Genomic DNA, 14,948 nt, shown 5'->3' on the forward strand with positions numbered 1-14,948 from the left:
AGTTGAGCACAATCTCCTACAAGTAATTTCGTAACAATTCTTCGCAGGAATAGTACACATTATCGACAGAATTTTCACTTTTTTAGAGTGATCGATTGAAAAATATGTATGCAAACTAATGCAGAAACATGTTCAATAACCGGCTGAAATTTTGCTTTTGGGAGAACATTTAATAGCTGCCTCTTACTTTGCTGGGGGAAATCGGATCCGGAAAATAAGCTTATTGGTAAGATGCTTATGGTGTTCATTGTTGTTTGCATCATTATTATTGATATCATTAGGACGAACGAAGCATCAAATATTTAACACAGACTTTAGTACAAGGATGTTATTGCGTCCACTTTTGTCATGGAAGTTTATTAAATTGAATTATGTTTTTGTACTTTTGTGTTAGTATGTTTACTTACAAAATGTATGGCAGTTCATGCAATGCATAATCCGTGTATGTAAGCACTCGTGTCCAACATAAATCATCTAAAGCCAGCACCGAAATGGACGACGCCGAAAAATTCAATTTGATCGCAACTCCATTAAATGCAGCCTTTTGCGAGAACGCATTATTTCAATTTTAGGCTCCAAATCTCTCCCTCTTTTCCCGACTTGCTCGAATGGCGCTTCATTAAACAAATGGCTAATGATAATCACTCAAGTTCTACATAATTACCTGCCGGGCGATAATGACCTCTACACAGTTGCCTGTGTTACCCTTTATTATATTGTGAACCACCTCCCCCACCCCTCCTACCAACCTCAGCACTTCCTGATCCTTCGGGATGGGGTGGGTGTGGGGTCGGCCAACCCTTGCCCCCCATTATCCTCCAAGGGGGCGAACACCCCGCCTTCATTTTACGGTTCCATTCGAATGTTCATTATTTGTTTAATGAAGGATCGAGTATTCAGTAGCCGAACGATAATAGCCCCGAGTGGCGATGGGTTTTGCGTGCATTTTTGCTTTGAACATTGTTTTTCTGTTTTTCATTTACTTATTTATTTTTGTTTTTGCGTTCGTTTGTGGTTGAGTATGCGGTGATGGGCTGTATGGCGTCGGCTTATCTAGTTAATATTTCAATTTAACATTTTTAATTAACGGTGATTTCCCTGACCACGCAAAATGTGATATTGTTGTTATTATTTCGAATACTGCTGTTATTGAAATTACTATTATTGATTTTTTTTTACTTTTTTATTATCCCTTTACTTCTTCCCTGCCAATTTGTATCCTTGGAGGATATTGGAATTACGCCTCATGTTTGTTTGGCTACAATTTGGTAGCAAATCTAGTACAATTTACTCGTTGCAAGGCAGACGAAAATCAAATCAAACACATTCATTAAAATCTGGAAGAAGGACGTTACATTTTGTAGCGTGAAGAAAATCGAAAGTTCATTATTTCATTGCCGTTAGACGGCAAACTCAGTATATGGATGCATTCTAGGGTAGAACTAGGTCTTGTATGAAATAAAGACAAATTTCGAGTATGTATTAATCGCCGACTTGCGCGAAAGAAACCATCTCTAAGTTCAAGGATAACTTATTCCTCAGGTGTCGTGGAAGCTGCCTTTCGTTGAGGTCTACATGAGATTAGTGTCTCCAGTTCCTCTCCAGTTATGTAATTTCTTCTGGTATCTAAAAGGTTTAATGTACAAATTCCAGATTAGGCTAACATATAGGTTTGCGCTGTAAGAATGTATGAAAATTACAATTGGTGATACGGTATCTGGCTCCTATTTATATATATATATATATTTATATATATATTATATATATATATATAGATATATATATTATTCATTAATTATTATATATGTATATATATATATATATATGTGTGTGTGTGTGTGTGTATGTAGTGTATATATATATATATATATATATATATATGTGTGTGTGTGTGTGTGTGTGTGTGTTGTGTGTGTGTGTGTATGTATGTGTGTATATATATAATATATATATATATATATATAGATTATATATTATATATATATATACTATATGTTATATATATATACTATTATATATATATATAGTGTGTATGTGTGTGATATATATATATATATATATATATATATATATATATATATATATATATATATATATATATATATAATATATATATAGTCGGCGTTTCCACAAACCGTCGAATCACACATTTTGTGGAGAATGAGTTATTACTACCACGAAAACAAGCATACCTTGCTCTTTAATATCACAGACTTTCACATTGATACCTGAAGTGGCTCACAAACTGCAGCATCGTTAACCAAAACCATTCGGTTGCTCTGTATGATAACGTTTTATATTCATATGATGATATTCTAATTTACGTGTAACAACTTGTATCTAACTATCGTAAACTTTACGGATTGCTATTCAAATTCAGAATAGAATTGATAATATAAATATCAAGGAAAGTAGATAGAAAAGAAGAGTGGAGCTTAACCATAAGGGCAACGATAAACCTGCCTATTAGAAGAGAGAGATCTGTAGGTTTGGAAAAAATGGCAAACGCCGAGAGTTTCCAAAGCTTCTTAGGAAGATATGTTCTGAATACCACCTCATATGATCCAAGGTCTTTTGAGATACGATGCTTTGAATTGGAGCGCCTGTTGGTCGTTAAGTAACCCGGTTGCTTGCACTATGTATAGACACTCATTTGTTCGAACAGACTGGACTTCCTAATTTTAGTCTTTGTTCATAAAGAAGATGAAACCGGGGCTGAATAACAGCTTTCCATGTAAACAGTTAGCAATCATATTTGTTTTTAAGGTTTATAATTCTCTCTCTTTTTTTTCTTGCTATTTTTTATTTGGAATATTATTTTAGTTAAATATTTTCTCTTCTTTTATGTTTTATTAGCTTTTTCAGTGTGAGGTTCCATCTGCATTTTATTCTAGTATCTTTTTATTCATTTTTCCCTCTTATTAAGTTTAGGTAGACAATATATTTTATTGTATTTTTAACTGTTTTTATGTTTTTTGTCAATTTCAGCCTGATGATGAGTTTTTATGCCTCGAAATCTTGCGTAATAAAACGTTCAACTTGCCCTTGTTAATATTATGTATCATCAATTAATATATACATTATATATATGTGTGTGTGAGTGTGTATTTGTATACATATACATAAACAGTCTTATGGCCGCGCATGTATTTATACATTTCATTGATCTTATTTGATTTCCTTTCCAGGTCTTTGTACGATAATCAGATTATGTCGATGGGCAACGGGACGTTCCTTCCGCTAACCAATATTCAAACAATGTAAGTTGTATTTCTATTTACCATCATAAAAGAGTTGAGTTTAAGGAACAAATAGGATTACTTATGGGGTTTCTGAATGAAAGTTGACGCGTTGGAAGAGGGGGACAGATATTGCTAGAAAACTTCCCGCAATTGAAATTCATCTGGTTTTTGTTTCCATTTAACAATAGAATATAATCTTTTGCGTTTTTATGGACTTTTCCCTTCGAATACGTTATTGTGTACATTATATTTTGTTTTTCATGATCTGTGAAGAAAAGCTGCCAGTGACACCTGGGGAAGACAAATTGAAATAATCTTCCCAGTATTGTACTGCAGATTCTCATCATTGATGTTATTTAAAAATTCAGCCAGCATACTTATTACTGATTTTAGGGTCTTGGTTTTTTAATGGCAGTGTTTTACTCTAGCTTTGTGTAACTCTTGCTGTACTGATTGACTTCACAATCGTTAATGGTTCTTTCAGAGTGTACGGTATTGTTTTATTTTCATTTATATATATTAGTGGTATCTTTGGTAAACAACGTAACCTAGATAAAATAAATTTGTGGGGTCTAAATTTAATGACATGAAATTGTTAGATGCTTGACGTATCGCATCTTACGAATTACTTGGTTTCTTGATCCTCTGATCATCCAGACTGATGATATTAGAACCTCATCATCCGCCTTAAGTCTTTCAGCCTTTTGTTTCATGCAGTCAGTTCGAATGTATTATGGAACGTTTTATTTCAGGCATCTGGGAGCCAACCCTTTCATATGTGACTGCAACTTGGGCTGGCTTAGCGCCTACCTGGCAGACAACCCCATAGAAACGTCGGGTGCGCGATGCCAGGAACCAACCAAACTCTCCAGAAAACCTTTTGGAAGACTGAGGTCTGAAAATTTCAAGTGTAAGTATTTGGTCGAAGAGGTCGTCTTTCTCTATCCTTGATATTGACAACCCTCGAATTTGTACTAAATCGAAAGGTAACATTTCAAGAAACTTTTCGACATGCTTTTAGTTAAGTATATCTTAGTTTAACCAGACCACTGAGCTGATTAACAGCTCTCCTAAGGCTGGCCAGAAGAATGAGGTATTTTTTTTGTGGCTAGGAACCAATTGGTCACCTAGGAACGGAACCTACAGCTTACTGTGGGATCCGAACCACATTATAGCGAGAAATTAATTTTTAATCACTAGAAACAAATTCCTCTGATTCCACGCTGGCAGAGCGGGGAATCGAAGTCGGGACTACCGAATCAGTAAGCAAGCACGTAAACCACTCGTCCAACGAGGAACTGCTTTTAGTTGAATATTTGAGAAAAAGATATTAGGTGCTGATTATACTTCTGGATAAATATTTGGAATTTACGATATTTCTGTTTTAATTCTGCGTCCTCAGTATGCATTTGGTATTTTAATTAAAGACAAGCTATCAGACATAGGTAATGGATAAGTAGCTGGTTGTACAGAGGGGAGAAAATAACAGAATTCGATTATTACTATGATCTAAACTAATGACCAGTTGTTGATGAGTTCCTGCTTTCAGTTTTATAAGTAAATCAAGTAAATCTAATTGTCATTTTTCCGAAAGGTACTGAATCGGATTATCTACCTTTGGATGACGAGTGATTCTGAGAGCAGACAGTGCAACTTACTATCTATGTCTGTTGTCTTAAATCGTAAAGTTATATACAGAATTACAGAATGTATGATAAAAGGCGTATTTGGAGAATGACGGTGGTACTTTCCTTAAATGAGTCCCATATAATGCAAGTAACATAAATGTTATACTAATAGGTAAGTGAAAATATTTGTAAATACTTTTTCTTTCGATGTCCGTAGAATGTCACAAATGACGTTCCACATATGACTTCCTTTTGAGGCTGGATTACAACCGGGTCAACCTTCTGAATTCACAGGCACTGATGAATTAAGATCAAAATACAATGGCCGTTGTGATGAGGCTGACCTTTGTCCTGCCAGCTGCCGATGTGATGGTACTCGCCTGGACTGCTCTGGTCGAGATCTCACGGAGATTCCTACCAATTTGCCAACTGCTTCCACCACTCTGTGAGTTAACGCTCCGCTCATTTTTCACCTATAAACCTATTTTTGAATGTTTTGAACATTTTCCCTCGTCCACTGATATCCACTCCGTTGATTTATTGTTGTATTTTAACTTTTTACATTTGGATTACATAAGTATTGACCTAAATTTGTCTCGATCTTGTATTCGGAATTGTAATATTTCGTTTTTCTACTAATAGATAAGTATAAGGCGTTTTTCTGTCTTATTCTATTTTGGTAACGGCATAGTAGACATGTGAATATATATTTCTTTTTCGTATAATACCTCCCATTTTTTCAAGATACATTTTACCTTAATATTGTATAATTCAAGAAAACTTCATTCCCCTAGTATTTTTATGCAGAGTACCATTTGGCAGTGCCTTGAGAACGCCGCTTCATATGGATCTTCACCCTTTGATATTTTATTTTAGGAATGCAAATAAAGGTCATTGCAGTATTTATAGTTAAGGTTATTACTTTTCCAGGGATCTGAGTTATAACCAGCTCTTCTCTCTGGAGGGATCGACGCTCTTCATGCGCCTCAAGGATCTAACACATTTAGACCTTTCTCATAATCGCCTCACGGGACTGACCGCAGATTTCTTCAGGGGCGCCAGATCTCTCGCCAACCTGTAAGTCTTTCCAAGTTCCGAAAGATCCCATCATGCCCATTCCATAGCAAGCTTGTAGATACACTGTTGTATAGATGTCATTCAGTCATTATTCATGGGGAATGTTTTGAGGATATGGCGACAGTTTATTTACTGTTGTTTGTTGAGTTGAAAGGACATCAGTCATGTTTCCAATGTTGCCTTCAATCTTTCGCCATTGTCATTGCGTCTCCGCTGAAGTCGGGGGCCACCATCAACAACAAACATTTTAAGCTTGCTTCTATTGGATTGGGTAACACCATGACAGCTTCAACAATATCTAATTCGGAGAAGTGGATGCTTTTGGTTGGTGCTTTAGCGGAGTAGTAGAAAGGTTCGAGCAACGAACCTCTTTGTTGTAGACGCCATTTGTATGGCTGGGTTTACATGCATTTAAAGTACAAGGTTCACCATGCATTTTAAGATATGAAGGTTCACCAAGGCTATTTCAGGATTTTTGCAGTATCTGATGTGCCAATAAAATCTGTTGCCTTCAGTTATTTCTCTGAACCCAGCTCATTCCAGTGGTAGAAATGTAACCGCATGAAATATATTTCTATTGAGAAAATTAATTTATTCATGTTTCCCATATAAGTATATTCTAGCGAGAGATTTTATGAGGCATATTCTCATAGCCACTTTTCATGATTTAGAATAGCGATCAAAATTTTTTTGTATACCAGCAATCATGTAGTATTATTTTTCCGTAATACATTTTTTTTTCATAACGAATAGAGCAGTCTTGCATTTGATAAAATGGTCTTGCAGAACCCTGAAGCTTTCTGATATGAGTGAAACTAACGCATGTCAAGAATGTTTGTTAATGTATATTATCCGATTTTTTTGAAATAGCAAAATCACTTTTTGGAGTAGATTTGTTGAGACTAAGGATTCTTCAAGTAGATATCTCCGTTACTGTAGCCGCGGCCAGCGAATCTCAAGGTTTCGTCATCATGTTCTGGTAACCTACCAATCAAGAGAGCGTTTGTTCCCTCACCAGTTGGTTGCCAGGGCACGATAATGAAATCTTCTGACTCGCTCGCCTCGGCTATGGTATGTACTCTGTCCATTTGACCTCGCCATGTACGTATGCTGACTTCAAACTTCAAGGCAATAGACAAGTCATCGAAGAATTGGTATAAGCGCGGTATTTTGAAAGTGGCCAAAGGGGTTGAGCAAGACTACGACCTTATTGCTTCCCAAAGTGATCCTATTTTTACTGTAGTTAGAAATACTTGCAGTCATATCAGTCTTTCACGAGTATACGTAGATTTCAAGCATCATGGTATATACAGTATATTCTATATAGATATTTCCAAAGGGTGCACTGTAACGTCAAAGTGACTCTGCATGATGGTTGGTAATGCACAGGAGAGTCTGCCCGTGATCAGAAAATATTAATTTGGCAGATACTAGCGAGGTTAGTTAGTGATGTTTAACGGTAAATCTTGGAGTCTCTCATTGCAGCAATGTGTCCCACAACAAACTGACACAGATGCCTGAGAGTGTAACAAGAAGGTTGAGGGCCCTGACCCAGCTGTAAGTCGCCAGGCTCGTCGCTAGTTGGCTCTTTAGTGGTTTCCTCGTGTAGTGCTTGTCTCTGTTATATAATATAAACGTGCTCAAATTCATTATATCTTTTGCCTATAATGGCTGAGAGGTTTTTCAGTATCGTAGATTAATTTTGCTTGCGCAAGTTAAAGATGCGAGAGTTGATAGAACTCTACCTCTCAGTTGTTATGCTTTCTGTTGCCGCAGTGTAAATATGGAAGCCATGAGAAGGGAAAGATATGAAGAATTTCACGTCTTTTGGAGTTATGGGTTAGCTTTTTCTCACAGTTCTAGAAACTTGCAGGCCACATGCTCTGAGAGTTATATTACTAGTGCTCTTTAAGCGTAAGCTACATACCTTCATATACTCCCAAAGAGCAGTGCTTTATATATTCTATTAAAAAAAAAGTGTAGCTTTCTCATACTTAGTGTACATATGAGAACAGCCACTGTACAGAACTTTTGCGTTACTTCTGTTTGGGTTGATGGCTCAAAGACTTAGCAGGCCACTAACCAATTTCAAGAAAACTCAAACATAATGTATTTTGATATGGATGCTGTGCAGTGTTTCCGTGTGTTGTTTATTGCACTAATTAGTAGCATTCAGGCATGTGAGTGTAAAGAGATAGACTGTTATCCAGAAAAGCTCAGCTTTATGTTAGTGCCTATGAATCTGTGCCATTGGTTAAGATGTTATTTTTAAATCCTTTATCTAACAGGCTTTAACCAGATTTACAGATCAGCTAGTGTCCAGTATCTGTGCTTGTCTCTGAATTTTCTCCTGGCGAAATTTCTGGCTAGACAAAGATATGAGTAACAAAATATTGTAATAGCTGAGTAACAGAACAAATCGTAACTTAATAGCTAAGACACTATCTGATCTGGAGACATATATCAAAGTAATTCTTTAGGGAAGGTGATGGCGAAATTTTCAAAAGCTTGGCTGAGATACTAGATCATACAGATATACTAAACGTAGTTCTGCTCAGTATCTTAGAATAGGATAAGTTCACAGGGACTGGCCATTAGGTATTTGCTGCTTACCGCTAATGAATGCTCTGTTGTGTGTTATGTGATTAACCCTGACTTGTTTTTATTTTCGTGAAAGGCGGAAGTATGACACAACATATATACTTTGCCTTCACGAAAAATATTTAATAAATTCTGGTAGTATATGCAACCCACAGTTTCTTGATCTTTTAACAGGGAATTCGGAAACTTATATTGATTTTTTTTCAGTTTCTTTGTTATTTCTTCTAATATATATGAACTGATAATGTGTAACTGTTGAAATATATTTATTGACATGAATACCAGAAAATAGAAGTGTACTACAGGCTGCTGACTGTAACAGAAATTATACAATTCAATGCTGTTCTTGCAGAGATCTCTCAGGGAATCACATCTCCTGCCTCTCCAGCAAAATTATTGAGCATCTTCCAAGGCTCACAGATCTGTAAGTACTTTGAAATGATCTTTCCATTGAATTTAGAAACAGAAATCTCGAAAAAGTTTGCAGTATTAGTATAGTTGCTCCGTAAAATGATGTTCTTCACCTGTTTGAGTTTAGAATGGTCTAAAATTTCAGTGATTTTTTTTTCTCCTAACGTGTTACGTTGTACATGCCATTCTTATGCTAACGAGTCAGTGTCCGGTATTTTTTTTATTAAACTGTTTTAGCATGCAGAAAGCAGCGTTGTACAATTGCACTGTTTTTTTTATTGTTTCACTTCAAAATAATTCTCAGGTTTTCAAGTTACCTTAACACCCATATCTAAGAGCCTAGAAAATCACTATGATGATCTGCTTCCTGAGCAGTACCATTCTTTTTATTATGTCATCATTTCATTTGAATATTTTAATTATATAGTTGCTTTTCCTTGATCATTTACACGTGTTCCTGTGGTCGCTGATTTTTCTTCAGTCCTGATTTTTACCGAATTCCTCAAGACTTGAAACTTTAAGCGTAAAATTCATGTGGTACTTTTTGAACTTGAGAAGTGTATTTTATCAAGATGGACTTATAAACTTTTGAATGGAATATGTTGATAACTGCAAATGTTGCTCCTTCTAGATTCCATCAAGTGGATTACGCTAGCGTTTGTAGCTCCGTGGAAGATTTGATATTAATATTCTTGTCCATTCCTCCAGTGATATTTCTTCGAACCCTCTAAACTGCGATTGTCGATCATCCTGGTTATCGAGATGGGTAGCAGAGAAAGATGCCGCTGCAGTTCCTACATGTCATCTCCCTGAGATTCTCAGAGATGTTGCCATTACTAAAGTACAGCCTCATCTGTTAACTTGCCAAGGTGAGCTCGGTTGTCCCCTGCTGGGGCTCATCCTCTGAATGTTCTTTTTTGCATTTTTACTTGATTAATTTTGTAGTAAGGACGGTAGTGAGAGTTTGGTCATTTTTGCGGCCTTGGTGGTCTAGTATGCTTGGTCATCGAGCTGGGGAACTGAGGGGTATTCTTTTATGTTTGACAAAGATTCGGGACGAGAGGACGATGAAGAGGAATGTGCTGGCTCTGTATATTGCCCCCCTGAGTGTGATTGTCGAAACACTGTGGTTCGGTGTTCTAGGGCGCATCTCACTCAGATTCCTCGAGGGATTCCACCGGACACCTCAGAATTGTAAGTAATCTTCGTGGACATAAAAAGAAAAGAAAATTTTTCATTATTATTTAGACATTCTCTGTTGATACTATACATTTTAAGTAATTTGTTGTTGACTTACATAATTCGTGTAAAGTAATTTTGATGAGGTGGAAAAGTTATAAGTAACCTAGCAGTATTATAATTGAAATACCATAAATAATTTCATTGTCGTTTTCTTGTATAAGTCGGACAAATGATGGTTACTTAATGAGTGAAGTATTTTGTAGATATTTTACTTGAAAACTATAGTGCTTGGATATAATTTAAGTGCCTCTTGATTATGGGTATGTTTGTAAATTAATTTAGTTTTTATACTCGAAACACACATACGTTGTATGTATAGGCCTACTGACCTTTTTGTTATAGAAGCTGATTAAAGATTTTATGGTCAGTTGTGTTGTAATGCCATCCTTTCAAACAACATAATACAATTCAATTTTTTCGACATACTCTGTAGAATATAAGAATAGTAATAGTACTGTTTTCTTTTAGATACCTTGATGTGAATGAAATCAAGTCCATCGATCCAGAAAGGCTGAAACATCTGAAGGTTCTGAAACGACTGTGAGTAAAAATACTTTGACTTGTTAGTTGTTGCACTAAGATTTCACTATTGTCACATCACATTCAAAGTTTTCATCATAGGTTTTTGAAATCACATAATACATCTCATATCTAAACTGCCAATTCCATAAGTTATCATTAGCAGTGATTTGTTCATTTATTATCAGCTTTGGCTGTCCTCTCTAAGGTCATTAGATTTTGTCATTCTTAATAATTATCCTGATATTTACTTAGTATTGCACCTCCTTACTAAATTTCTGTCCATTCCTGATTGGCACCGTATTCTAATTTTTTTTTATTGAACATATTCTACTCTAACATTAGATCTCCCAGTATCTTTTTCTGTTATTATAAAAAAGATTATGGGAGCAATTTCTTTGCTGTCCATAGAAGCTCTGCCAAAAGTGATCATTTGAGGTTTTACTCTCTCAGTATTTCGATTGTGTCAAAATAGTGGACTAAAAATAGTTTACACAGCACGACTTATACTTGGTTTTCCTGCGTGAAGATGGGTTGCCATGTTCTCATCCCTCTCAAAGATTCGTTTGTTCAACTTCCCAGAGCTCTTAGATGTGGATGAAAGTATATGACGGAATTTAACATCGCTTATGAAAGAACATCCCTTTTGTGTCTGCGTGGTTGTTTTGTGTGTGTGTGTGTGTGTGTGTGTGTGTGTGTGTGTCTGTGAGTGTCAGCGATTAGCAGGAATATACAAAAATGTTCCAGCAAATTTTCATGAAATTTCTACCGAAAGGTGGCGACCGTGACTGACATAGGTGATTAAATTTTGAGAGAGACAAGACCAAATTTCGGAAAGAAGGGACCTTATAGGCTCTCTCTCTCTCTCTCTCTCTCTCTCTCTCTCTCTCTCTCTCTCTCTCTGTCGAAGACTGCTACGCCTAAGAACCGCGCTGGTAAAGAAAATGGCTCAGTCTTATTTGGTAGTCATATCTGAGGCCTGCAATCTCCAAATGCTCTTGTTAGGAAACATTCCTTTTGCCATCTGCTTTCAAGTAAATGAAATCAACACCAAATTAAGAATTAGCCTTCTTTATGAAATGAATCATCTTGACGCTAATCCTCTGAAACTTCTAGTTTAATTTATTTCTGAAACGTCACATTAGTTAAAAATTAAGTCAGGAAAAGTATTGTATTGAACTGAAATCAGACATATGTTTTATCGGTCGTCAACTATGTAAAGTAGTTGACTAAAGTATCGGAGACCATTGCCGTCAAATCGATTATTTTAATAGAAAGTGTAAGAGCGATGCAGGCAGCAGTTTCTGTAATGATCCTTAGTAGTGTGTCAGTTTCGATAATTGGTAGATGTGTAACCACTGCTTTCGTTATTTTTATAAGTATTATCAAGGTGTTATTCATACGGGCGTCTCCGAAGAGTTTGCTGTAAAAAGCACCGATTTTATTGAAAATATATATCAAGAGTATAAGTTAATTTATGAAAAAAAAAATTGCTTCTACTGGTTCTTCTCTCAGTTATTTTAATCCTCTAATTCCCTCTGTATGCACTATATTTTTTTTTCAGTCGGTTACACAGCCATGCTTTATATAACCTGTAAGTTGATCGTATCACTTTTGATTTAACAAAATTTTATTTTACGTCCTCTTTTTATTTATTTACCGTCTTATTAGCCAGCTGCTTAATGGAGCATTCTTTGTCACTATATGGCCATTAACCTCATTCCGTTCTGAAGAACTTTTTATTTTCACCAATATGAATATTGGCGTATTCAGTAAAGTGCATGTCTTGGGTCATGTCATTTTGCACGTCAATTATAATTATTACATCATCAGTGATACAGCGTAAGTCATGCACAGAAATATCAATAGAACAAAATAGCTTTTTATTCTTTCCAGAGTTAAGCTAGAATTTATAAATAAGCTGGACATTCATTGTTTATTTAATTTTTATAATTCATTTCTATTATTTGGCAATTGTGAAATCTGTACTTACAATTCTTCTCTTTGCAGGGATCTCAGCAACAATCAGATTACTATCCTGTCCAACAAAACATTTTCTGAATTAACTCAGCTATCAACTCTGTAAGTATATATCAAGACATCTCTTTTTGATAAGTGACAGCATTCCAATATACATATGATAACAGCTCTATAAAGTGAATTTTATAATAATGAACATCAAGTTGTCAATGAATTTTAAGGAATGGGTGAGGCGTATATTGCATTTGTAACAGAATTTAATGAGAGTGACTTCCTCCCAAAGCATCGTATCATACAACAAGCTCGGCTGCATGGAGAGGGATGCGCTGATTGGTCTCAAATCACTTCGAATACTTTCACTGCACGGCAATGACGTTTCATTCATCCCTGAGGGCACATTCAGAGACCTTGAGGCAATTACTCATATGTAAGTCAATGAATGATAACTATTGCATTATTGTTTTTAAGGTAGTTTTATATATATATATATATATATATATATATATATATATATATATATATATATATATATATATATATATCTGTATTGTGAAAATTGAAGGCGGTTTTATCAACCGACGTATATATATATATATATATATTTATATTGAATAATGATGAGAGGTAATAGTGGAAACTGTTGTGTAATTCTTGTAATGAAACTGCATTAGGACCATTAGAATTCATTGTTTTTTTATCCTTATTAATAGAATTATCATTATTAAAAAAGGCTAGCATAATACCTGTTCAGTGCACATATTTTTCTTTGTGTACTGCCAGTGCATTCCGTTTAACAGTTTATAAATACACTGACTGATTTGTTGATTTGTGTAAGATAGTGCTGCAATGACTATGGTCCTTGATGCTGTGGTAGAAAGCGTATAAGGTACTCTGGAATTAACCATATAACTCTAGAGTTTACCACATCGTATTTCTCCAAAGTTTACCAAGCCAGGATTTGCCATATCTTTTTAATCCAGAGTACCATATCCTGTGTTTAGTTAATCCCCAACAGACGAACAGAAAGAGTAATTATTGATCTGTAATGCAAGTTGGGATTATGAAGGAAGTGAAGCATTATGCAAAACATGTCTTCTACAAAGAAGAGAGAGAACGAATAGTTTCTTTCATGAGTAGATGTAAAAGTTATCTGAGGAACAGACAGTGCACATAGCTTATAGCAATGCTCTAAATGTGCAGTTGAAATGTATGATGTAGTTTCCTGATTAATTGAGAGTTACGCTTCTTTTGTTTTGTTTTTTCATCCCTTTACAGAGCTTTAGGTGCAAATCCCCTGTATTGTGACTGCTCATTAGGATGGCTTTCCAAGTGGGTGAAAGGAGATTTCGTTGAGCCTGGGATTGCCCGGTGCGCTGAGCCCAGGCCCATGCGGGATAAGCTCATCCTTACGACGCCCCCAGAGATGTTTCAGTGTACGGGTGAGTAGAGATACCCGCCCTTGTGAGCTGCTTCAAAATCTTAATTTCATCAATTAATTTTAAGTAAAAATATGGAGGTGTACCATAAATTTTTTCATAATTTATGGAACAGTTTTGAGTCAGATTTTCAAATACTATAGTATGTTAATAAATTCAGGTACGTAGAGTTAGCCTTAGATATTATAGTGCTTGTTTAAGAATGATGAGTATAAGATAAGCAGGTAGAAATTTGATTAGAGATTTCGCACAGTTGAGAGCATTTATAAGCAAAGAATAGGACACAAATGCAGTTAAATGTTGCATATTCATTCCATTTCTATTCATTCTTGTCTAGAAAGCCCATTATTTTGCCATGTTAAAATAAGGCAAGTAAATAAAACCTAACATCAAGAGATAAGCTTTCATAAATCTTTAAGTCAGGCCGTGACTCCCTCACAGCAATGATGTGTGCAATGTGCTGCATTGATGTAATTTAGATCTTAATCTTAGTATAACAATGCACGTTGCAATACTGTATAAGCATATTTGTAACTTTATTATATACTTATTAAGGCTTAACCTGAATTTGTGTAACTTCATAAGTGAATATTTTTCTCAGTGCAGTTCTTTCCCTTTTGTGAAAACGAGTTTATTTTTTCTTTGTTTCCCTTCATTACTTCTACTTTTTCATAATTTTGTTATTTGTAGTTTAACACTTTATGTGAGATATCTGAAGAAGTCAGGTTACATCTAATTTTAGAATGAGTTGCATCTATTATTAATTTTTTTTTGCATAACTTCGCCAATTTTAATAATATATATACGTATAT

General features: G+C 35.4%; 1 protein-coding gene across 1 annotated transcript in view; it reads left to right on the forward strand.

Moving 5' to 3' along the window:
* The window catches only part of LOC135221274 (protein slit-like), a 345,812-nt gene that overhangs the window by 315,038 nt on the left and 15,826 nt on the right, over positions 1 to 14,948 (forward strand). The window contains exons 16-27 of the mRNA XM_064259087.1: positions 3,189 to 3,260; positions 3,995 to 4,152; positions 5,165 to 5,315; positions 5,801 to 5,947; positions 7,433 to 7,504; positions 8,901 to 8,972; positions 9,668 to 9,828; positions 10,009 to 10,153; positions 10,670 to 10,741; positions 12,731 to 12,802; positions 12,984 to 13,127; positions 13,976 to 14,139. Of these exons, the coding sequence (XP_064115157.1) occupies positions 3,189 to 3,260; positions 3,995 to 4,152; positions 5,165 to 5,315; positions 5,801 to 5,947; positions 7,433 to 7,504; positions 8,901 to 8,972; positions 9,668 to 9,828; positions 10,009 to 10,153; positions 10,670 to 10,741; positions 12,731 to 12,802; positions 12,984 to 13,127; positions 13,976 to 14,139 (1,430 nt within the window). The remainder of the gene's footprint in view (positions 1 to 3,188; positions 3,261 to 3,994; positions 4,153 to 5,164; positions 5,316 to 5,800; positions 5,948 to 7,432; positions 7,505 to 8,900; positions 8,973 to 9,667; positions 9,829 to 10,008; positions 10,154 to 10,669; positions 10,742 to 12,730; positions 12,803 to 12,983; positions 13,128 to 13,975; positions 14,140 to 14,948) is intronic.

Source organism: Macrobrachium nipponense, chromosome 2 (genome assembly GCF_015104395.2).
Source record: "Macrobrachium nipponense isolate FS-2020 chromosome 2, ASM1510439v2, whole genome shotgun sequence".
In the NCBI taxonomy this organism is placed as follows: Eukaryota; Metazoa; Arthropoda; class Malacostraca; order Decapoda; family Palaemonidae; genus Macrobrachium; species Macrobrachium nipponense.